The sequence below is a fragment of the Leopardus geoffroyi genome, chromosome E3 (assembly GCF_018350155.1).
Source record: "Leopardus geoffroyi isolate Oge1 chromosome E3, O.geoffroyi_Oge1_pat1.0, whole genome shotgun sequence".
Taxonomy (NCBI): domain Eukaryota; kingdom Metazoa; phylum Chordata; class Mammalia; order Carnivora; family Felidae; genus Leopardus; species Leopardus geoffroyi.
Window position 1 is genome coordinate 7,592,848 of NC_059340.1, and position 22,109 is coordinate 7,614,956.

The 22,109-nt window shown below is 59.9% G+C and overlaps 2 protein-coding genes across 9 annotated transcripts; one reads left to right on the forward strand and one right to left on the reverse strand.

Moving 5' to 3' along the window:
- The first annotated feature begins 1,537 nt into the window (after positions 1-1,537).
- Positions 1,538-6,742, forward strand: GNB2 (G protein subunit beta 2). Of its 2 annotated transcripts, XM_045462276.1 has the most exons (10): positions 1,539-1,699; positions 3,997-4,142; positions 4,343-4,381; positions 4,500-4,606; positions 4,937-5,000; positions 5,084-5,246; positions 5,341-5,407; positions 5,689-5,890; positions 5,981-6,197; positions 6,265-6,742. In XM_045462276.1, the coding sequence occupies exons 2-10, from the start codon at positions 4,086-4,088 to the stop codon at positions 6,369-6,371; spliced, it is 1,023 nt and encodes a 340-aa protein (XP_045318232.1). In that variant the 5' UTR covers positions 1,539-1,699; positions 3,997-4,085; the 3' UTR covers positions 6,372-6,742. The 2 variants fall into 2 exon arrangements, with proteins under 2 accessions (XP_045318230.1, XP_045318232.1); XM_045462274.1 differs by having other exon boundaries at positions 1,538-1,699; positions 5,689-6,197.
- A 332-nt stretch (positions 6,743-7,074) lies between these two features.
- GIGYF1 (GRB10 interacting GYF protein 1) lies at positions 7,075-22,105 on the reverse strand. Of its 7 annotated transcripts, none has more exons than XM_045462213.1 (29): positions 22,048-22,105; positions 18,878-18,996; positions 17,544-17,768; positions 16,645-16,806; positions 16,504-16,564; positions 16,283-16,394; positions 16,059-16,188; positions 15,855-15,950; positions 15,578-15,689; positions 15,357-15,465; positions 14,950-14,990; positions 14,553-14,723; positions 14,055-14,308; positions 13,826-13,934; positions 13,203-13,340; positions 12,936-13,033; positions 12,556-12,727; positions 12,255-12,421; positions 12,037-12,137; positions 11,836-11,949; positions 11,652-11,752; positions 11,422-11,504; positions 11,171-11,314; positions 10,833-11,060; positions 10,370-10,554; positions 10,109-10,269; positions 9,857-10,014; positions 9,635-9,764; positions 7,075-9,541 (listed from the first exon to the last, which is right to left on the reverse strand). In XM_045462213.1, the coding sequence occupies exons 6-29, from the start codon at positions 16,315-16,317 to the stop codon at positions 9,489-9,491; spliced, it is 3,090 nt and encodes a 1,029-aa protein (XP_045318169.1). In that variant the 5' UTR covers positions 16,318-16,394; positions 16,504-16,564; positions 16,645-16,806; positions 17,544-17,768; positions 18,878-18,996; positions 22,048-22,105; the 3' UTR covers positions 7,075-9,488. The 7 variants fall into 7 exon arrangements, with proteins under 7 accessions (XP_045318169.1, XP_045318167.1, XP_045318168.1 ...); XM_045462211.1 differs by having other exon boundaries at positions 10,370-10,557; XM_045462212.1 differs by lacking the exon at positions 22,048-22,105 and adding an exon at positions 21,875-21,988 and having other exon boundaries at positions 10,370-10,557.
- Positions 22,106-22,109: the final 4 nt, after the last annotated feature.

Consider the following 22,109-nt stretch of genomic DNA (forward strand, 5'->3'; position numbering starts at 1 on the left):
GAGTTCAAACAAAGAAGCCTATTAGCATGGAAAGCAAAGCAAGAGGAAGCACTGTCAGATGTACTACAGAGATGAATAAAATTGGGTTCTAGTCCTAGGCGGCCAGTTTTTTCTTCCTTCCTTCCTTCCTTCCTTCCTTCCTTTTCTTTTCTTTCTTAATGTTTTATTTATTTTTGAGAGAGCACAAGTGGGGGAGGGGCAGAGAAAGAGAGAGAGAGGATATGAAGTGGGCTCTGTGCTGACAGCAGTGAGTCTGATGTGGCGCTTGAACTCATGAACCATGAAATCATGACCTGAGCTGAACTAACCGACTTAGCCACCAAGGTGCCTCTGGGCTACCAGTTTTTTAAGTGACTTTGGGGAAGTCACTTTGTCCATCTGTAGACTGAGAGGAAACTGAAGGAAATTATCTGTAAGGTCCCTTCCAAATGCCAATGCCTAATTGACATCTATCATCTACTGCTAATATATCCTTGAATTGGTGAGGGCACATACATGGGATTTGTGCATAAGACTGACTTTGTTTTCTTATTTTCTTAAAAATAGTGTGCTGTGAAAACTTTTTGTAATGCCTATAAGAAGTGTCTGTTTTGATACTTTCACTTTTCAATTGGATGAGGACTCAATGAAGGCTATTCGGTGACTTGAACCTTCCAAAGCATGTCCACAATCCGTCAGACTCTCATAACAATCCAACGTGACTTGCAGGGCAGACAGGAAGGCAACACTTTCATTCTCATTCCTTTACAGGGAGGGTCCACTGGAGGGTTACTCAAGAGGTTAGTATTGGTATCCCTGCACGTTAAGTCGCTAAAGCCACCCTGGTTCATATCTCAACTCTGCAGCCCTAGGAATCTGTTTCCACTACTATAAAATGGGGACAATGCCAGTACTTAAATTCACAGCACTGTCGTGAGGACTAAATAAGTATGGACCTCAAAAAATAGGAGTTGTTATTACAGTGTCATGCAGCCCGGTAGAGTTCTACAAAAGCCCAGGGGGCAACGCTGGGGAATTTCCTGGGCATGGATGGCTCCTCTCATCATTCTCAGGTTCAGGGTCCCGCACCATTCCTCGGGGACTTTCAGAAGCGTCCCTCTGCAGCCTCAAGGCCGACTGCTCCGTCCCGCGCGGGTAGGGATCTCTCGAGCTCCGTCCTGGACCTTGGAGGGGCGTGGTCTCACTGGAGCAGGGGCGTGCCGAACTCAGAACTGGGGCGTCAAGCTCCCCTACCCAGTCTGGAGCCGCCCAATCCGGGAGGGTGGGTCACGTGACCAGAGAGCGGTTTCTCCCCCCCCCCCCCGCCCCTGTGCCGATACCATCTCTTCCAGTCCCAGGGGGGATGTCCTGCTCCTTTTCAGAAAACGAAGCATTCTTTTGGGTCCGTTTTGCGTCGAAATAGTGTGGTGTGATATCTGTGTTGTGACAGGGTTAGTTCTTGCCTCTTAAGTGGTCTTTTGCCTTCTGGCCTCCCCCCACTAAGGAATTGGTCTCGCCCAGCCGGGCCCTGGGCGCGGCGGCGACGGCCGCGTCACTGGCGGGCGGGATCCCTCCGCTCTGGGGAGAGCAGCGCTGGACGGTTGAGTTGGGGTGACTGAGGAAATCCATCCGCGTCGCCGTCGCTGCCGCCTCCGCCGCGGAGGAAGACAGGACCTCCCGCGCTGCTCTAGCGACCCTTCGCAGAGTCCCACCGCCACAGGTACCTCCGCTGGCAAAAGGAGTCCTTCTCTCCCCCAGCCCCAAATTTCCGTGGGGGAACCTCTCTTCCTTCTGTCTCCTGGTCTGGCCTCTCGGGAGCGGACGTAGCACCCTAGACCTCCCCTCCCTTCCTCTGGCTCCGTCGCTCCCAAACCCGGAAGGGGAACTGGGGTGGGGGGGGACCCTTGTTCCCAGTAATGCACGCGCTCCTTGCACCGTCCGAGGCGTTTTGCCTGACCCCAGACCCTGTCGCAGCCCCTCCTGCCTCTTGCTCCCTGAGAAGTTTGGGGGCCAAATTCCGGGCTTTCTGTAGGCCCCGTCCCGCCCCCTTTCCCCCCCATCACCGCCCTCTCGTTTGCCCCTGGGTAGCACCCCTCGTGTCCTCTTTGCACCTCTGGCGGTATTCGCCTTGCAAAACTCCAGAATCTTCAGAGAGGCAGGCAAGGCCGCGAGGCCACCCTTCCCTTCGCCTCCACCCTACCCTCAGAACCCTTGGGTTCTGTCGGTGTTTTCTGGCCATATTACCCTAGACCGGAGACCTCGGCACCCTGCTCCCTCTACTAGCCCTAACCTCAAGCCCAGCTCCTGGGCGCCCTCACCCCACGCCTAGCTTTCTTTTGGGCAAAATGGAGGTCGTGGGGGCCGAAGGGCCAGGCCCACTGCGCTTTGCAGCGCGGCACCGGCCCGCGCCTTCCAGCTGCCAGATCCGCGACCCTCCCATGTCCCCTCCCCTTCGCCCCACCAGACCCGCGGAGGCGGTGGCACCCCTATTTCTCCTTGGGGCCCCGGCTACTGTATGCCCAGAATCCGGGGGCAGCCGAGGGGGCTCCGGCGAGTGATGGGGACTGAGGGCTGGGAGCGTCGCCCCCGCCCCCAGCGGCTTCTTCCTGGCCTGCTTCCTTCTGCCCCCAGCTTCTGGCGTTGCCGCCCGGCCTGGGCTGCTGGCGGCTAGAAGGAAGAGGCTTTGTCCTGAGCTGGGGCGGTGGAGTGGGAGACTCTGCCCCCCCCCACACACTCCCCGCTTTTTTGGAGGGGCATCCCCCGGCGCGAGCGTAAAAAGCTGAACTGACAGAGGGGAAATGTCAGGGGGAAAGAGGAACGCCCAGGGCCTGGGGGAAGTGGGAGCTGGGTGGGGGACGCCTGGGTCGGCAGAGTGCAGTGTGCATGGCCTGATCACACAGGTGTCCAAAGAGTGGGGCAAGACTCCGGGCCCTGGAGCGGAGCCAGCCTGGCCCCTGGGGCCCCGGCGCGGAGCCCAGGGACTGGGCTTCTGGGGTGCCGAGGGCGCGAGGCCGGGCCGCTTGGGGCCGCCAGCTCTCCCGCCCGCCCGCGCCTGGGAGAGAGCAGCTCCGCGCCTCGGGGCCGGGGACCTCTCCTCGGAGCACTAATTACTCGAGAACGGCTCCCACGGGCTTACTGCGGGCGCGCCGGGGCGGGCGGCCTCGGCGCTGGAGGGAGCAGCGACTAGGGGCTGCCTTCCCCTCCACCTTCGCCTCCGCCCGCCGGGGGCGGCTAATGGGGCGCAGCCGGCCCGGGGATTATCCGGGGTGAGCCGTCCCGAACCTATTAGCGCCAATCGGCTTTCCCAAATCCTGTAAACAGCCACCCTGGCCGGTTCTGGGTCGGGGCGGGAGGCTGGGTCGGGCGGGGGCGATGGGGCCGGGGGTGGGGTCACCCACCCTACAGGTCTCTGCCGTGGATGCGGTTGCCTTGGCAACAGGGCTAGGGTGGGGGCACTTCACCAATGAGGTGCTCTCAGTCCGGGTGACGGTTGCCTAGGCAACCCCACGAACAGCCCAGCTTCCCCCTCTGGTCTCCCCCACCCCAGTCGAAGCTGGGGTGTGTGTGGAGGGTGTGCGGCGTGTGGGGGTGAATTTAAAGAGGCACCGCCCCTTTTAAAATTAGGTGCTAGGAGGGCGGTGTCTGTGCGGCCCGGGAGGACGCCAGGTTTGTTTTCTAAGGGACTCTCCCCGCCCCCCCTCCTCCGTCCCCCCCCTTCAGTTCCTGCCGCGGGTGTCCCGCCCGAGCTGCTGTCCGAGGGAGGGGTTTCCCCTGCGCTTCCTCTTGCACTTCCCGCTCCGTTTCCGGGGGGCGGAAGATTGGGGAAGTCAGCTCTTCCTGGGCAACATCCCTTCTGTGCCAGAGACCCCAATTCAGCCTGGGGGACCGCGGCCGCCGCTGCTGTCCCCTCCCCCCTCCGACCGGCGCTTACCCCTTCCGGGCCGGGCTTCAACCCCGCCTTTTTCCCCCCTTCTTCTCCGGCGGCCTTGGGCCTGACGTCAGCCCTGCATCCCCCAGGCCTCGGGCCAGCGGCGAGGAGCTGTCTCCCCCAGCCCCCGTCCCGCGGCCCCCAGCCGCCCCCAACCCCGCCCCACGGGCCCGGCGCCATGAGTGAGCTGGAGCAACTGAGACAGGAGGCTGAGCAGCTCCGGAACCAGATCCGGGTGAGGGCCGGGCCGCTGGGCTGGGGAGGCTGAGCAGGCAGGGCCAGGTGGCCTGCACGTACTGGGTGGGGGGAGGGATTTGTGTGTTTGTGGCTATCCTAGTAGCTCGCTGTCTTCTCTCCACTCCCCTGTCACCTCTTTCCCTGTCTCCTCCTCGCCTCTCCTGTCTCTCTGATGGTTCTGCCATCCATCTCTTACAGGATGCCCGAAAAGCATGTGGGGATTCAACACTGACCCAGGTGAGATGAATCCAGGGCTGGACTTGGGGTTTAGGGAAGGAGCAAGTGTTAGAGGCATACTGCTTGGTGGGCCACACCACCTTGAACCTCCCTGAGCCCATTCTGCTTCTACCTCCAGATCACAGCTGGGCTGGACCCAGTGGGGAGAATTCAGATGAGGACGCGGAGGACCCTCCGCGGGCACCTGGCAAAAATCTATGCCATGCACTGGGGGACAGATTCAAGGTGTGGTGTGCGAGTGGTTGGGGCTGTGTGCCGAGCTTTTGTGTTGCCCTGGGCTGAATATAGCAGGCAGAGTGGGGTGAGGGTTGCAACCTTGCTGATCTGGTGGGATGAACAGGATCCCCATGTTGTGGACATATTTGAGGAGGCCATGGCTCCCAGACAGTCCCAGGGGATTGGAAATAGGACCGAATGAACAGGGACTTCTGGGCTGCTGCTGGGAGTAGTCTCAGAGGGCCTCCCACCAGATGGGTGAAGGGGGAAAGGTGTCCTGCCTCCGAAAGGAGCTTCCTACCCTGACTCCTCTGCCTCTTCCCTGCCACTTTTTAAAAGGCTGCTGGTCAGCGCCTCCCAGGACGGGAAGCTCATCATCTGGGACAGCTATACCACCAACAAGGTAGAGGTGGTGCCCGAGGCTGGATGGGGCTGGGCTGCAGGCCCTGGCTGGCTCTGACCTTGGGCACTGCTCCTCCTCTCTAGGTCCATGCCATCCCTCTGCGCTCCTCCTGGGTCATGACCTGTGCCTACGCGCCCTCAGGGAACTTTGTGGCCTGTGGGGGGTTGGACAACATCTGCTCCATCTACAGCCTCAAGACCCGTGAGGGCAATGTCAGGGTCAGCCGGGAGCTGCCTGGCCACACTGGTGAGAGGGACCTGGCAGGGCTTGGGTGCTGTTGCGGGGGGAGGGGCTGTGCTGCCCTCCCTTAGAGACCCGGCTGACCAGCCCCTTTCCCCAGGGTACCTGTCGTGCTGCCGCTTCCTGGATGACAACCAAATCATCACCAGCTCTGGGGACACGACCTGGTGAGGCCCTGCCAGGGCTAGGTAGTCAGGGCTCACCAGTACTTCCTCCCTGGGGGGCCCCTGCCTTGGTGCTTAGCATGTAATACATGCCCTGAGAGGGTGAGGGGCTTCTGAACACTCTGCCTCCCTTTCCTGTGACCCAGTGGCTCCCCCCCCAACCCCCCCCCCCCCCCGCCATGCCCCTTCCTTGGAGGAGGCTCTGTCAGGGCTGGGCTCACTTGGAGGGGAAGGGGGGCAGAGACCTCTCTCTGACCCCTTCCTTCTTCCTGTCATCTCTCCAGTGCCCTTTGGGACATCGAGACAGGACAGCAGACGGTGGGTTTTGCCGGACACAGTGGAGATGTGATGTCCCTGTCGCTGGCCCCTGATGGCCGCACCTTTGTGTCAGGTGCCTGTGACGCCTCCATCAAGCTGTGGGACGTTCGGGATTCTATGTGCCGACAGACCTTCATTGGCCACGAATCAGACATCAATGCCGTGGCTGTAAGTTCTGGACAGAGCTGGGCCGGCCTGTCTCTGCCAGGCTCCTGGCCTTGCTGTGCCCTCATCCCACTCTGGTCCCATGTCCTGCAGTTCTTCCCCAATGGCTATGCCTTTACCACGGGATCTGATGATGCCACGTGCCGCCTCTTTGACCTGCGGGCCGACCAGGAGCTCCTCATGTACTCCCACGACAACATCATCTGCGGCATCACCTCTGTTGCCTTCTCCCGCAGCGGCCGGCTGCTGCTCGCTGGCTACGACGACTTCAACTGCAACATCTGGGACGCCATGAAGGGTGATCGTGCAGGTGCGCTGGGGACGGGCGGGGGCCGGGGCCGCCAGCCGGTGGGGGTTCTGATGTTCTTTCCACACAGGTGTCCTTGCTGGCCACGACAACCGCGTGAGCTGCCTTGGGGTCACTGATGATGGCATGGCTGTGGCCACAGGCTCCTGGGACTCCTTCCTCAAGATCTGGAACTAACAGCTGCCACCCCACTGAGCCCAGGCCAGGAGGGGCCCTGCCCATGCCCACACTACAGACCGGGAGCTTTGGGGCTGGGTGCACACCAAGCCCCCCTCCCCGGGCCACCGGGCCTTGGGTCCCTGCTCCCCTACCCAGGTTTGGTTCCTCCCGGGGGCCCCCACTGTGGAGATGAAGATGGGATAGAATGGGGGGAGAGGAGGGGCAGAAAGCCCTCATCCTTTTGCTGCCCTGAGGTTGGGGCCTCATCCCTCTGGAGGGCCAGAGGCAGGAGGTAGAAACTCCAGGGGCTGGCTTTTTTAAAACTGGTTTTATTTTAATTTTTATTATATTTTCAGTTTTTCCATAAAGGAACCAATTCCAACTCTGTACCTGGTCTCTACCCTTGTGTCTTTCTCAGTGCAGATCTCTGTCCCCAGGGCAGACAAGGGGGGGTGGGGGGGTGGGCAGGGGTTTGGGCCCTTGTAAGTAAGGACCAGAGAGAAACTCCCACTCCTCCAGCCCAAGTGGAAGTCAAGCAGGAGGACCTGCCCAGCAGGGCCACGGGTGCTCCCCCCCCCCCCCCCCTACACACACACACACACACACACAGCCCTCAGACTCTGGCTGGCTGACCACAGCTGCCCCGGCCCACAGCTCAGTTCCTAAGCTCAGAGCTGTCTTTCCGATCACAATGCCCCTTTCCCCAAGACAAGACACAGAATCAAGAGGGGAGAACACACACCAAGTTTTATTGGGGGAAGGGGAATATTTACAGGGGCAGGTAGAAGAGAGGGGAGTCACACAGGGTGAGGGTGGGGGAGATTGTGGGTCCAAGGCAGACAAGGGGATACAGAACAGCCCCTGCACCCACCCCAACCCAGGAGGGTGGGAGAGCAGCTGGGGCCCAGGAAGACGGGTGGGAAAGGACAGCAATGGGGGTGGAGTCCCTGGGCTGGGGGGCTCAGGGGCTTGTAAACATTGACCACTCTCAGAAGGGGATGGGGGTGGGAGAGGGCCCCCCCTACACTTCCTCACAGGGTTAAGGCCTCTCCAGGCTCAAGGGCCCCCTAAGTTCAAAGTCTCTTTAGCTGGGGGGAAGGGGAAGGAAGAAACAGGGAAGAGTGTCACCCCCCTCCCCTGCATTGGCTGCGGCAGGGGTGGGGGCGGTTACATTCAGTCACAACAGTACTCCCCCGACACCTCTAATGCCGCCAAATACTGGCGTGAGGAAGGGGGGAGCTGGGGGGCCAGCAGCAGCAAGACATTTCCCCCTGGCCCATCACCCCCTTATTGCTTTAGAGAGAATATTGTCTTTTCACGGACGCTAACACTGTTGAAACCAGGGAGAAGCAGGTGGAGGGTGCCCCTCCACCCCCGAGGCCAGCTTTATCCCCCAACACTGACCCAGTTGCCACTTTGGTGCAAAACAAAACAAAACAAAACAAAACAAAAGAACAAAAAAAATGTGGTCTAAGAATGGATGGGGAAAGAAAATGGGCCACTCCCCATTTCCCCAGGGCAGGAAGGACAAATACATTCATGGAGGGGAGGCAGTGGCAGATTCCTGCCCTAATACTGCACTCTGAGCAATGAGGTCAATGGGAGAAGTTAGATGAGAAACCCAAAAGATACAACAAACTGTTAAAAAAAAAAAAAAAGAAAAGAAAAGAAAAACACACACAAATGGAGACAAACCCAGGCAGGTGATTGGGAATGAGAAGTTGGTGAGCAACAGAAGGGTGGCCTTCCCCTGACCCAGGAGAGACAACACTTCTATTCTTGACCCCCACACCTTACCCAACATTAAAAACGCATCAGGGGACAGGGAGGGGGAGAGGCCACCGGCTCCTCTCCCATTTGGTCAATGGTGGGGGGGGGGGGGTTCAGAGCAGGGCTGGGTGGTCCACTTCCCACACAGCTGGCTGCAGGCAGGGGAGCTCCATTCTGACAGCCCCCACACTGCAACCCGAAGCCCCATGCTGCCCACTCCCTTGGCCTCCTAGGCCCTCCTCTTGCCCCTTTCACAGGAGAAAACAGTCAGTAAGTGGTGCCTCTCTCTCCAGCTCCCGGAGGAACTGCTCTACTCCCACCTCGCACGGGGTTGAGGCAGAAGGCGCAGCAGGGGCTTGTGGCCCAAAGAATACATTCATGTGGCAAGGCAGGGAGCTGAGGCTTTCAGCTTCACACCCAGGCCGTCCCCCCAAATGGCAGCAGTGGGGGAAGCCCCTCACCAGGGCCAGAGTGGAAGTTCCGTCACCCTGACGGCCAGAAGAGATTGGCACCGGCTGGCCCTCTCCCCCTCCCCACCGTCAGCCAGCACAGGATGGCAGCCTAGAGAGCTGAGGCGGCCCGGCCCATTTGTGCAACTTTCCCCTAAAGCAGCAAAGCCAAGGGGCTACTTTGGCCCCCACCACGGACACCTCTGCCACGGTCACAGCAACAAAGGGAGCCGTTCACAGCGGGTCCGGCCGGCGGGGCTGAGGGGGCCTCGCTGTGCAAACTGCTGGCACCCCAGCTTCCAGTTACCCCAATGGCCCACCTTGCGGGGCAGGGAGGGTAAGTGCAGCCTTGGGGGCCAGGCAGGACAGGTCCATGGGGCCTGTGTCCCCACTGCCCCAAAATAACAGTGTGTTTTTTTCCTTAAATCTCCTAACCTTTTTTTTTTTTCCATTTTCTTTTTTCTTAAAAAACAAAAACAAAAAACAAAACACACACACACACACACACACACACACACATACACAAAAAAAACCCCCAAAAGACCTCTGTGGACCTTCCATTATCACCCTCACTGTCCCTACAGGGGGAAGGGGTGCTTAGAGTCTAGTTTTTAACAATTTTTTTTTGTCTCTCCTAAACAGTTTTCCTCAATGTGGTTTAAAATGCTTTTTAAAAAAAGAAAAAAACAAAAAAAAACCCAAAAAACAAAAAAACCAAAAACCCTTCCCCCCCAATCTGTAAAGTGCCTCGTGGTGGGTGAGTTAAGGTGCATCGTGTGGTTTGTAACAAGTGCTGGGGACCCTGCCCCTGCTTCCTCCTATGCTCCCGTGGGGAGCCTGCAGGCTGGGGACCCAAGGGTCCAAGCCGCTGCTGCTGCCCCTGGCCTACAGCCCAGGGGCTGGTGGGACGGGCTGGTCAGTAGTCATCCACGCTCTCGATCTCACCAGAAGGTCCGTGCAGGGAGTACCCTGAAGCCGGGGAGAAGCTGGGTTTGAGCTCTCCCCAGGCCCCCGCCCCGTACGAGTAAGAAGCCTCCTTCATGGCCGCACCCCCAAACTTACCCAAGATGCTGGGATCCGAGTGCAGCATCAGGGCCCGCCTCTTGGCCTTGCTGCCCTCCCCAGGGCCGAGTTTGGTGCTGTGGTTGGTCTGAAAGGCTGTCTGCAGGGAGCCGCCGCTCAGCCAAGCCTCCTGCGGGGCGCAGAAGGAAGCTGGGTCAGCGCGGTGTGGGGCGATCTCATCCCACCTCATCCCACCTGCCGGGGGAGCCAACGGAGCCTCACCTGCTGCCGCTGCTGGCTGGCTTTCTGTTTGGCCCTCCGCTCCAGGAACTGTTTGGCAAATTCTTTGGCTTCCAGCGTGTCCCCCAAGCAGGACCGGATATAATCGTGGACATCGTAGGGGGATTCTACCTCCTTGAGGATCGCTACAGCCATGGGCACTGAGGGGCAGGAGAGGCGGGCTGTCAGGGCCCACCTGATGCAGGTCGGGAAGCCCCGGGCCAGCCCGGCACCCTCAGGGGCTGCTGCCCATACCGTCCAGGCTGCCTGTGGTGCTCAATGTGTGCAGCATCTGCTCACACCACTGGGTGAAGCCGTCCTGGGGCCTGGGGATGCCTTGGAGCAGCTTCAGCAGCTTCTCTTCCTCCTCTGTCTTTTTGCGCACAGGCCGGCCTGACAGGTGGCTGTACGAGTCACTGAGCAGGACGGGGACGAACCGGAGGCATGAAATCTGCTGAGTCAGGTCAGGGTCTCCCCCTCCCCCGCCCTGCCGTGCAGACAGACCCCGGCACCCACCTGAGAGAGGGGCTGCTCCGGCTGTTCTTCAGGCCCAGGCTGCGGGCCAGGCTCCCGCTGCTCTTGAGGGTGTCCTCCCAGAGCCCCAGGCCACCGCTGCTGCCCCCACTCTTGTCGGGCCCGCCCCACAGTGGCCCAGCCTCAGACACCCACTGGTTCAGAGGAGCAGCGCCCAGGCCCCCGAGCTGCTACAGATGGCAGAAGTCAGGGTGACCCAAACACAGACACACGCACTCCAAACAGCTAGGTGGGGAGGGGGGCTCGTTTAGGTGGCAGAGCGCGGCAAGGTGAGGGCCGCCCAGAAGCGAGAGCCTTCAGAGTCAGGTCTGTACCTTGGGCTCAACCATCCCTCCCCCCGCTCCCCCCACCCCCGGTCACCCTGGGAACTATAACTGGAAGGGGTTCCTGAGGGCTCAAGACCGGCCGATCTATCGGTGGGGGAAGGGCCGGCCCGCCTGCTCACCACGCGGTGGTTGGGGGCCTGGGCCCGTGACGGCTCCCGAGGTGGGGGCTGCTTATGCAGCTGCCGCTCGCCCTCCAGCTGCAGCTCCAGCAGCGTCTTCATGGACAGCCCCTGCTTGGCCAGGCCAGCCCACAACGGTGGCGGGGAGCTGGGTGCGGGGGACGCCGGGACGGCGGCCGCTGCCTGCTGCTGCTGCAGCAGCTTCAGCAGGAGCTCCTGCTGCCGCACCTGGAGCAGGGAGACGCGAGGAGACGTGGTGAGACGCGGGAAGACGCGGGGAGAGCGCGTGGCCGGCCCCGGGCCCCAGCCCAGCGGGGGAGGCCCAGCTGGGCACCCACCTGCTTGCGCCGAAACAGCTCCTCTTCTTCCTGCCGCCGCTTCTGCTCCTCCTGCTGCTGCTGCTGCCGGCGCTTCTCCTCCCGCCGCTTGCGCTCCTCCTCCTCCCGCTTCGCCCTGAGCTCCACTTCTCTGCGCTCTTGGAACTGGCACGGGAAGCCAGCTCAGACGGCAGAGTGGGGGCACCCAGCCCTCCCCTGCGTCGGTCTGGCCCCTGCCACCCCAGGACCCCAGCCCCCTGAAGCCCGCTCACTTTGTGTTGCAGCTGGAGTTGTTCTAGAATTGGACCCTGAGTCGAAGAGTTAATTGGTATGTCCCAAAGACTGGCCTCACCGCCTGCGGGAAGCAAAGCAGCTGCAGGAAGCAGCTCAGAGTGCCGCTGGGCTAGAGCGCACGAGGGTGGGAGCAGACACAGAGCCCCTGGCCCGCCCCCCCGGGATTGGGGTTCAGAAAGCGGGGGCAGGGGACAGGCTGGCCACACACCTGACTGTGATGAGGCTGAGGTATGTATGTCCCAGAGGGGGCCCGAATCCGGCACCGACAAGGACCGGTTCATGGTCGGGAGCAGGTTCTGGTCCCCGCCTCTGAGGAGCAGAGCGAGGATTCTCAGGACCGGAGTCCCTCTCGGCTCTGCCCCCCTCCCCCCCTGCACAGACTGGCCCCGGACCTGGGCGGTTTGAGAGCTTGGAGCTGCTGGAGGAACGCAGTGAGCTGCTGCTGGGGCGGCGTCAGGTCCCCCAGAGCGGCCTTTTCCCGGAGCGCGCACTGCGGGAGCTGCCGGCTGCAGACACGGAGACCGGTGTCGAGCGGGGAGAGGCCACACAGCCGGCGCCCGGCCTGACCCACAAGGCCTTCAAGGCCCCCGTACCTGCCGACCAGCTGCAGAAACTGCTGGTGCTGCAGCTGCTGGTACAAGGCCGCGGCCGCCAGCTCCTGCTGCTTCTTCAGCCGCTCCTGGTCCATGTTGCCCTGAGTGGGGGCCAGAGCGCTTCTGTGCCTCTGACCTGGTCTCGCTCCGTACCACCCGCCGCCATCCGTCCGGCTCCCGCTTCCCCGCCCTGCTCCTCTCCAGGTGGACGTGCTCACCAGCAGTGGGGGTGGTGAGGGTCCCGGGGCAAAGGGTACGCGACCCCACATCTTGATCACCTCACCCAGGGGCTGGAAGCCCTCATCACAGCCCCGCTTCACGAGCAGTGCCATGGAAAAATAGCCCGCCTGGAACCACTCCGCCATCTCCTGTGTTGTAAAGGGGCCTGGACCAAGGGAAAGGGGACTTCGGTCAGAAAGCTACGCCAGAGAAGCCCTGAACGAGAATGAGGTCGTCCCCCTGCCCACCCACCCCCGCCCCCCGAGCTCCCACTGCATGGCTCCCACTCCCCACGAGCACCTTGGATCTCCCCCTGTGGGTCCTTGTAGAACCACTTCCGGGCCGCACCGTGGCTGAGAGGGAGGGCAGTGGCAGCTGCTGAGTGGCGCAGACCCTGGGCCTGCATGGCAGCCGTAAACTGCTCTTCCTCCAGGGAGCTGTCCTGCAGGGAGGCCACCAGCTTCTCTGCCTCCTGGGAGACCAGGGAGAGAGGAAAAGCTCAACGGCCCAAGAAGACAACACCAAGACGAGGCCGAGGCCGAGGTCAGGGTGGAGCCGGGAGGTCAGATCACAAGGCAGACAGACGGGGAAAGTAGGAACTGGGTGGCGACAGATGGAACAACGGCCCCCTGTCCTCTGTAGGGGAGGATCCCTAGAACCTTCTTAGGCTTCTCCCACACCTGCTGCAGGTGCTTCAGGCCTTCATCATCCTCCAGATCTCCAGGTGGACCAGGGGGTGAGCCCACCCCGGGACTCAGCTGCATCCCCCTCATATCGTCTAGGAGCGAAGAAAGGAAGTGCAACAGAAGATCCCGAGACAGGAAGGAAACATCCCCCCCCCCCGCCTCATCCACCCTCATTCCAGAGGAGAGGGCTGTGATTCGAGCTCTCTCCCCGCCCCCTCCAAGGAAGGGGAGCGTCCCCTGCCCCCGTCAACCCCAGGCTACCTTCAGTCGCCGGCAGGTCTTTCTCTGTAGCATCGTCGCCTTCCCCGTTAGTTCCCCAGAGCGGGCCCAAGGTGGGCAGTGGGGGTGGGGAGCTGGAGTTTTCCTCCTGGGGAGGCAGTGGGGTCAGCTCCTTCCCTCCTAAAAGAGAAGAATAATTACCAGAATTCAAAACCAACCAGCTGGAAGGCCTTAAAGATGACTTGGCATAAATCCTCCATCTGTGGCCAGAATCTAGGCCTCTGGACACTGAATCCTCCCACCTAGCTTTAGTCGACCCTGCTAACATCCAACCAATCAGCACCACAAACCCCACTTTGCGACACCAGACACGTCGGGAGTGTGTCCGGGTCACCGCCTAGGGCTGTACACACAACACCACTCTTGGCACCACATTCCTCAAGTCCTCCAAGGAATTTTCACAGGTCATCTTGATTATATCGGGGTTTCGCCTGGCACCCTGCCTTTCAGACAGCCCCACTGCGTTCCTCCCGCCTGACGACACCCGCTCTTCTCGCAGGCCACCTTCTCCTGAAGGCGGGTGGACAGCTGGTGCCTAGCCTGGTGAGGGCCTTCTGCCTGCCCGCCTCCTCTCCTCCCCACCCCACCCTGCTCCTCGGGCTCACCCGCCTCAGGGCCCGCCTCATCTAGCGCTTCAGAAGGTTCTTCCTCCTCTTCCTCCAGGCCCTGGAAGTCGAGCTCCTGCTCCTCAGGAATAGGCTCCTTGGGGCCCTTCTGCACGGGGTTACGGAACCCGGTGGGGACGAGGGGCAGAGGATGAGTGGGAGAGGCCCCTGCTGGGGTAGGTCCCACCACCCGCCAGCACAGACCTTCCCCTCGCCCCCTCACGAATACCTTGAGAGGCAGAAAAGCCCCAGAGGCATCAAAGGTGCCCATCTCCTCATCCTCGTCGTCCAGGCACCATTCGGGGAGCCCATCCTTGTCCTCCTCAAAGCCGTCAGGCCCTCGGCACCTCCGCAGGTGAGCGCTGCCTCCCCCACCCCGCCCCTCCTCTTCACCACACCCTCCTCGATCCCCTCGAATATCAAATTCAAACTTGCGACGCCGGTCCCCATGTTCCCGCCAGCCAGCAGAGCGGGGACCGCTATCTGGGCAGAAAAAGTCAAGAGAAGGAGAATCAGTATCCTGGGCAAGCTGGCTTTCGCTCTTCTGCTGCCCACTGGGGACCCCCACCTACCGCGCCCCCACCGGGAACCGGCATCTCCAAGTCTGCCCTCCCACCCGCTCCACTCCACGAAACTTTCTGTTCCCTCCACCCGGCTGCGGGAACACACCCTCAGGAAGCTCTTGCCACCAATGCCCCCCACAACACCCATCCGGCCCCAACCTCACCAGGGCTGGCTGAGCGCCAGCGGTCGCCATCTCGCCGGGGTCCTGCCCCAAGTCTCCAACTGCCTTCCTCCTCTTCCTCTTGCTCCTCTCGGAGAGAACGCCAGTTCTCGCTATCTGAGCGGGCATGCTCCTTCCTCGGGCCAGCCCCTCCCTCCTCAAACCCGGATCGCGCTTGGAGACAGGGGAAGACACAGTCAGTGGAAGGGCAGCCACGGTTCCTGGAAGACTCTTACTACACACCTCGTGATCAAGGAGGAGCCCAGCTCCAGGCCCTCCTGCTCCCACCACCTCCCTCAGGAAACACCTTCCCCTCATGTGGTCGCTCACCCATTTCAGTCCTCCCCCCACCTCTCAGGGACCCTCAGGACCCGGCCATCGCCCTTGCCACTCTCCATACCTCCATCCCTCCTGGCCGACTTCTCAAACCTTCTCTCGCCTCTGCGGAAGGAAAAAGGTGTTGGTCAAACCAGGACAGCTTCCCCTCCCCAACCTGCAGCATCTCTGCACAACTTGTCCCTTCTGCCCTGAGAAGGATGGGGAGAGGGAGGGCTGGGGGGGGGGGGGTGGTTAGAGAAAAGTCAGTCTTGGGAGGGAGCCCAAGGGGACACATTAGAACAGGAGGTCACAGGACAAATGGGAAGAGAGGAAGGCAGCAGGGAGTTGGGAGGCAAAGAGGAAGTCTCGTGACCAAGGCTTATTCAGCGAATCCCCTGCTGCTCTCTAATGCCAAAGGCACGGAACCCCTCCACACGACACCAGAACCCGCCACAGTGCTTCTCTGCTCTGCCATGATGCTGCTAGCACCTGTCATCCCAACTCTGGCTACGCTGGATCTCCCGGGGGTTGCGACCAAAGGCCCCTTCGCCTTCTTCGATGCTTCTTTGGTAAAAGCAACTGTCACCACGGCCTCGGCCTGGAGAAAGGAGTAGATGCACGTGGGAAGCCTGCCCGATTGTCTCTCTGCACCCTCAAAACCATGGGCCCCACCTCGGCCCGCCCCCAGAACACGTGGTCACCCCCTCTACCTCGGCTCCGAGTGCTGCCCCTGCCGCGGGAGGCGCCACCTAGGGGGGGGCCGGCCCCCTTCCCCATCAGCCTCAGCACAGCCACACTGTTCACTGACAGGGAGAAGTTTCTCTGAGGAGGGAGCCAGGGGTGGGAGTGAGGACCCAGGCACCCGCCGCCCCCCCCCCCCACCCCGCCCAGAACCACAACCTCCACCACCTGTCTTTCCAGCTTTGGCCCCTCTCTCCAAGATGGAGACCCAGTACCCTGCCCTGCAAGGCTCCGGCCCAGGCCCACCTGCTCCTCCTCAGTCAAAGGCTCCAGCGCCAGGGGCTGCAGTGGCTCCTCCTGCAGCACCGCAGCAAACTCCTTGTCCTGCAGCTCATCGGGTACCTGTCAACCGGGGCAGAACGGAGGTCCCACGTGCTCCTGGACCCCCTCCACTGGCTGAGACCAAATGGGCAACAGGGCCACACACCCCACACTCTCGCCTAGCCCCACCTTGTTCTCCTTGACGTACAGAGCCAGCATCTCTTCTCGCCCGTAGCGATAGTCAGCCAGCTTGTATTTGGGCATGGCAGGGGACGGGGGTGGAGAGGCCACACTGCCACCACTGGAAAGGGCCCTCAGCCTAGAAAAGGGACACAGGAAAGGAGAGAAACAGGAATCCAGGCAGCCCTCTTCTTCCTGGTTTCTCTGAGCCATCCAAAGCATGTGTGACTCACCACTCAGGCCCAAAATTGAGGGTCTCTGCTGCCATTGTGGAGCCAGGTGTATCCTCAAGGTCCGAGGGGCTGAAGGGACAAGAGGGGGACCTGGCGTTCACTCTCCAAACACCTGTGGAGACACGGGGACACTAGGCCTCGGAGACAACACACCACACACCTAGAGAAGCACAAGAAGAGAAGAAATGGAATCCCGCCTAATGAACTCTGAAAGGACTCACCTAAGCCAGCCACGTGCCACTCACACCATGAGTTAAGTGAACTGTCGCGACGGGGGAAGACCTGGGGGAAGGAAGGAAAACAGGGCAGCTGGAGCCCTTTCCAACTTCAGCAAAGGGTACCTCCCTCTACCCCAGACTTACTTGGCAGCCTTGCCCCAGGAAGCAGGTAGGGCCGGGCCGGGCCGGGCCGGGGCTCTCTTCAGGCAGGGGCCTGTGCTGGAATGAACCAAGGTCTCCAAGCTACAGGACGCTGACCTGACTACAGTGGTGTCCAGGGAGGGAGCTTCACATCAGGGAAAGATCCTTACCGAGAGGCAAGAAAATAAAACTGGGGTTAAACTAATGGGCTGGGTGGGTCTCCCCACCTCTGGCCCTCCTCTGGCCCACAACATGGGGAGATCCACAGCTGCGGGAGGCTTCTAGTTATCCGGCGCAGGGAGCCACGGACCCTGCTCTTTCTCATCTCTGTCCCCCCCGCTAGGCCTCAAGACCAGTTAATTGACCCAGCAGAGCTAACAGAGGCGCTGGCATTGTGGCAGAGCACGCCAGGTACCTCTCCAGGCCTAAGCGCCCTCGCAGGGTGGCGTGGTATTTGGGAAGGGGCTGGTTGAGGCATGGGGGACACTCAGAACAAAAGTAAAACACAAGCAAGCAAGGAAACCAACAAACAAAACATTAGAGCCACAAATACCCTAGAGACAAAAAAATATCAGTTATGGAAAAAATCACAAATGCAACCTAGGAGCAAAACTACCTCCCTCCTGAAAACTCTCAGGGCCGCCTGTTTGGCGGCTAGAATCCAAGGATCCCGTCTGGGGGGAAAGCCCGTGGAATGGGAGCAGCGGTGAGGAGCCCCTACCCCAGGGCCAAAGACAGGGCACACAGAAGGCCACGGGCAGGTGAGTCCAGCCACTGCCCCCTTGGCCCAGTTTACCCAACAGGAATCCACACTTTTCCAGGGATCGGGAAGAGCCCCACCACAACTACTAAGAACCAAGAAGGGAACATTATGCTACAAACTAGGCAAAAGCGCCTCTCACCATAAAGTAAAAATGAGGTTGACAGAAGTAGTGGCAGTGGCAGCAACCTGTCCTCCTAAGGAACAGCAGGAGAGGCTCTCAGGGGGCAGCGCATCCCTGGCGGTTCTGAGCAAGGATGGGTGGGTGAGGTCTCAGGGAGCTGCACAAGGGCTTCCCTCACTGGCTGGGGAGGAAGCCGGACCAGAGTGCCTCCACGGTTTCCATCAAGTCCAAGACTCCACGATTCTGCGAAGAAAGGCGGAAGGGTTTCTTCCAGAGAGGTCAAGGGGCAGTAGCTCTCACAGCTGCAGACGGGAAGACAAAGCGGAACACCATGACAGAAGTGGGACCCGCTTCCAAAATCCTGGTGTCCTAGGAGGAAACCCAGCTTTGGAGGTTGTCTAGAACAGGGTGGACTTGTCCCTGTTCTAGGACCATCTCTTCTGCAACAGCCCCAACTGGACATTCCTGGCGACAGAGCACACCACGGCACACGTGGCTCTCAGGAGACACATGGTGTTGAAAAGGGGCACCTGGGTGGCTTAGTCCATTAAGCGTCTGACTTCGGCTCCGGTCACGATCTTGTTGTTCGTGGGTTCGAGCCTCTCATCCGGCTCTGTGCTGACAGCTCAGAGCCTGGAGCCTGCTTCGGATCCTGTGTCTGTCTGTCTCCCTCTCTCTCTCTCTCTCTCTCTCTCTCTCTGCCCCTCCCCCACTCACGCTCTGCCTCCCTCAAAAATAAATAAAAACATTTGAAAAGCTCTTCCTTTCACTGGATTCACGCAGGCCTCCCAGGACAACAGAGTAAGGTTCCTTCTTTCCACGCTACAGCCCTTTCCTAATCTGCCCAATCAACCTTGAAGACACTATGCTAAATGAAACAGCCCAGTCACAAAAGAGCAAACACCACAGGATTCCTCTTGTTTGAGATTCCTTGAGCAGCCAAATTTAGAGACACATAGAACAACAGGGGCCAGGGCTGGGAAGTGTTTAATAGGTAAGAAGTTTCAGCCAAAATGGGACCAACGAAAGAGTTCTGAAGATGGGACAGTGGGGACAGTTGCACAACAACGTGAACGTACTTAACCTTGCAGAATCGTACACTCAAAAATGGTTAAATGGCCTGTTTTACCACCCCCACCCCGGCAGGAGAAAAAAAAAAAAAAAGGTTTAGGGGTAAAAAAAGAGACATTTGGGAATACCTATTACATACCGAGGTCCTCCTCACTCCAAAGAAAACACCCCGCATTCCTGCAAACAAACCTCAGGAGAGGCTGTTCTGAGCCCCTTGCGATTCTTTCCAGAAGAGCCCCATCCTCATGGAAGGCCGCTGTGAGACAACAGGGACAACTCACCCTCCTTCCCTTCCAGGGAGTGGCAAAGGCAGCTCTCCTCTTCCGGCCTTCACCTTTCTGTCCTGGTCGCAGACTGGCAAACTGAGGAAAAGTGGTTCCTGGTCTGAGAAGCAGGGAAACTGCAGAAGCAAGGAAAGGCAGTCAGGGAGGAGGAAGCAGAGGAGCGGCTGGAGGAAAGTCACGTCTCCGGGCTGGCCTGGCCACAGGGGGACCTGGTCCAGCAGCCGGTGGCTGTCGGGTCGTCCTTCAGACCAAAGGAAGCACTGCGAAGCAGCACACGAGCTGCCGGTGGTTCCCACCTTCCGACCAGGCATGCTTCTGTGTCCTCTGAGCCAGGGGTTCTCAACTGGGGGCGCCTGCGCTCCAGGGCACATGTGGCAGTATCTGGATACGGTTTTGGTAGGCGTGACTTGAAAGGCGCTACTGGCCTCCAACAAGGCGCATGACAGCCCCCCACGACAAGAAATTAGTGGGCCCAATGCGGCGACAGTGCCCGGGCTGAGGACGCCTCATCCATATCACAAGCGCAGGTAAAGCCTGCTCTGTGTTTACGGGGAAGAACAGAAGACAGGAGAAACCAAATTTATTCCAGTTCAGTCTCCCCTAAAAGCAGGGAAATCTTTTCCTAATTATACTGTCCCTTGAGAGAAATCTGAAACCCTGCCAGGAGGGAAATCCTTAAGAAGAGATTAAAAAAATTGTGCAAAGTTTCTCTATCACAAACTCTCGAAGCCACCTGTTTGGATCCCTTTCCAGTGAAGGAAAGGGCCGGGACAGACAGCAGACAGGACTGGGGGCAGCACCCTTTCCTGGCTTCTTGATCTAAGTGTCTCCTCCAGGCTCTTTCCCGCTTACCCACCACCCCTACCTCCAGCACCTGCCTGCCTCATCTGCCTGCCCGGCTCCCTCCATCCCTCTGCCCCATCTTCTTTCTCAGGCCTTGGTATACCCTCTCCCTCCGAGCTTTAGATTTATTGCTATTAAAAGGCTGCCCCCTGCTGGAGTTGAGGGAAAAAGATATACTGGTCCAGGGTGTTCACAACAGGCTTGCAGGAACAGGAGGGAAGCCTGTTCTCTGGGGTTCAGAACTCTGAAAAGAAAAAGATCCCAAGAATGGGCAGTCCTAGCACACGCTAAGTTAACGTTATTTCCTCATTCCATCAACCCTAAAATTAGCCCCATTCCAGAGCTATGTGCCTTGGCACAGAAAGGTACCACTATTAACAGAAGTGGAGTCCCAAATTCCCCGACATCTGAGCAACCAACAACTGCCCAGTCCCAAACCTGTTGGGAAGTGACTCTGCCCTTTCTCAGGATGCGAAGATCCTCCAGGCCCGGGAGGGTAACTGAGAAAGCTCAGAAAGGGGTACAAGCCCATGTTCCCCCCACCTGGTGAGCGATGCCAGCTCTCTCCTCTCTGAGCCATCATGACAAATAACGCCCCTTGGCACGTTTACCAGTTAAGTTTTCAAAGCGCTTTCACACTTTACCTCATTTGATCCCTTCTACCCACTTGCCCAGTCTTGGGACCTAGCCAGGGAAAACAAGGAAGGAAGGATGCAGCTGGCCCCACAGGGGACCCCATGTCCCCAGACACTCTGTTCGAGACTGGAGAAGGGATGCACTAGCAGCAGAAGCACCCTGAGTACTTTGTGAGTTTCAGGCCGTTTTAAATTTCCTTTAGTTTTATAAATCTTTCACGTAGCAATCTCTTCTCCCTTGCTGTTTAAATTGAGACTACTCTTTCTACCCCTAACTCCAACCACAGACAACAACAAACTACAGTCCTTTAATTTCTCAAACGGCAACAATACTAATCTGTCCCCTGGCTTAAAAAGCCGGGCCAGAGGTCTAGGAACACAACTCCCTTGACTGTAATCACCATATAGGTCTCCTAAGGCCCTGGGTCCCCAGACCAAGGCAGCAACACAAAATCCAGATCCGTCTCGATCCTTCCCAATTACACACCAGACCAACAACTAGAAACTAAGACTGGAGCTGAGTGAGGGTGGGTGGCCTGAGACACACAGGGAACAGTACAGATGAAGGACCTGGAGAGCAAACTCCCACATCATGAGTGGCAAAGGGGACTACCCTGTCGGCGCCCATAGGGCTTCAGATGCAGAGGCGGGGGGTGGAGGGCTAAGGTGCAACTAACTGCCAGCTCAGAGGAGCAGTGGAGAGATTGTGTGGAGGCTGATCTTTGGGCAAGCAGCAATAAGGAGAGGGCAGTGAGACTGGGGCGGGTGGAGGAAAGAATGGGCCAACAACAATTGACTTAGCATCTCCCAGGGCCGGGGCCCTATGAAGGACCAGACCTGGGAGCTTACTGGGAATTCTAGTAACGGCTGGGTAAGAAATGCGAGATGAGGGTTGCTTTTAAGTTAACTTAGGAAGGAAGAAGAAGGGGGGGGGGGCGGGGAAGCCAAAGTGTGAGGGGCCGTGGCCCGGGAGCTGCTGCATCAGAGGCGCTGGGCTAGGAAGAGCCTGGCCTGGAGACAGGAAAGACTTAGGTGTTGGAAACGGTCAGGCAACAGGGAGCAAGGAGACCCCAATGACCAAGCACTAATGTCGCTCGTGGAAAGGAGATTTAGGTGAAGACCCAGTGGAGGTGCTTTGGTTAAGAGGAAAGGCTTCCACGTTGGCCAAAGTCACGGAACGCCTGGACTTTCAGAGCCGCTGGGCCCAGCTAATTGTAAGAGCCCGGAGGCACGCCGGGGAAGTCTCCGGGGACCGCCGGGCATTAGGGTCGGGGGGCCCCGGGCGGGCCCGTTGGAGGATGCGGATGGACGGGAGGGGGCCGGGCAGGGCTGCCAAGGGGCCCGAGGGCGACCGTTAGGAGCGCGGGGGTGGGAAGGAGGCGGGCCGCCCGGGAGGACGGCGTGCCCTTCAGGGAGGGGGCGCCAGGTGCGCGGGGCGAGGGCGGCCGCCCCCCGGGAGGGGCCCGGCCTCCCTCGGGGCCGTGCCGGGGAAGGGCCGGCGGGAGTGCGGACGCACCGGGCGGCTGCGGCGGCGGCGGCGGCCTGGGCAGAGGCGCGGGAGGGTCCGTGCCGGCGGCCCGCGCTCTCGCTCTGGCTCTCGCAGGCTCGGCGCGGCCGCCTCGGCGTCGGGGGCGGGCCTGCCCCGGGCCCGGCGGCGGGCCGGGGTCCGCGGAGCCGCCGAGCGCTTACCGCGGCGGGCGGGCGGCGCGAGGCTCCGGTCCCGGGGCGTTGGCGGCGCGCGGCGGGCCGGG

Bases quoted from the DNA above. Each gene is read 5' to 3' on its own strand.
- GNB2 (XM_045462274.1), top strand. From the start codon at position 4,086: ATGAGTGAGCTGGAGCAACTGAGACAGGAGGCTGAGCAGCTCCGGAAC. The intron at 4,382-4,499 runs GTGAGATGAATC...TTCTACCTCCAG, and splicing joins GGGATTCAACACTGACCCAG to ATCACAGCTGGGCTGGACCC. The intron at 4,607-4,936 runs GTGTGGTGTGCG...ACTTTTTAAAAG, and splicing joins CACTGGGGGACAGATTCAAG to GCTGCTGGTCAGCGCCTCCC.
- GIGYF1 (XM_045462208.1), bottom strand. From the start codon at position 16,317: ATGGCAGCAGAGACCCTCAATTTTGGGCCTGAGTG. The intron at 14,991-15,356 runs GTGCTAGCAGCA...TTCCTTCCGCAG, and splicing joins AGCCAGAGTTGGGATGACAG to AGGCGAGAGAAGGTTTGAGA. The intron at 12,728-12,935 runs GTGTGGGAGAAG...CTGGTCTCCCAG, and splicing joins GCCTGAAGCACCTGCAGCAG to GAGGCAGAGAAGCTGGTGGC.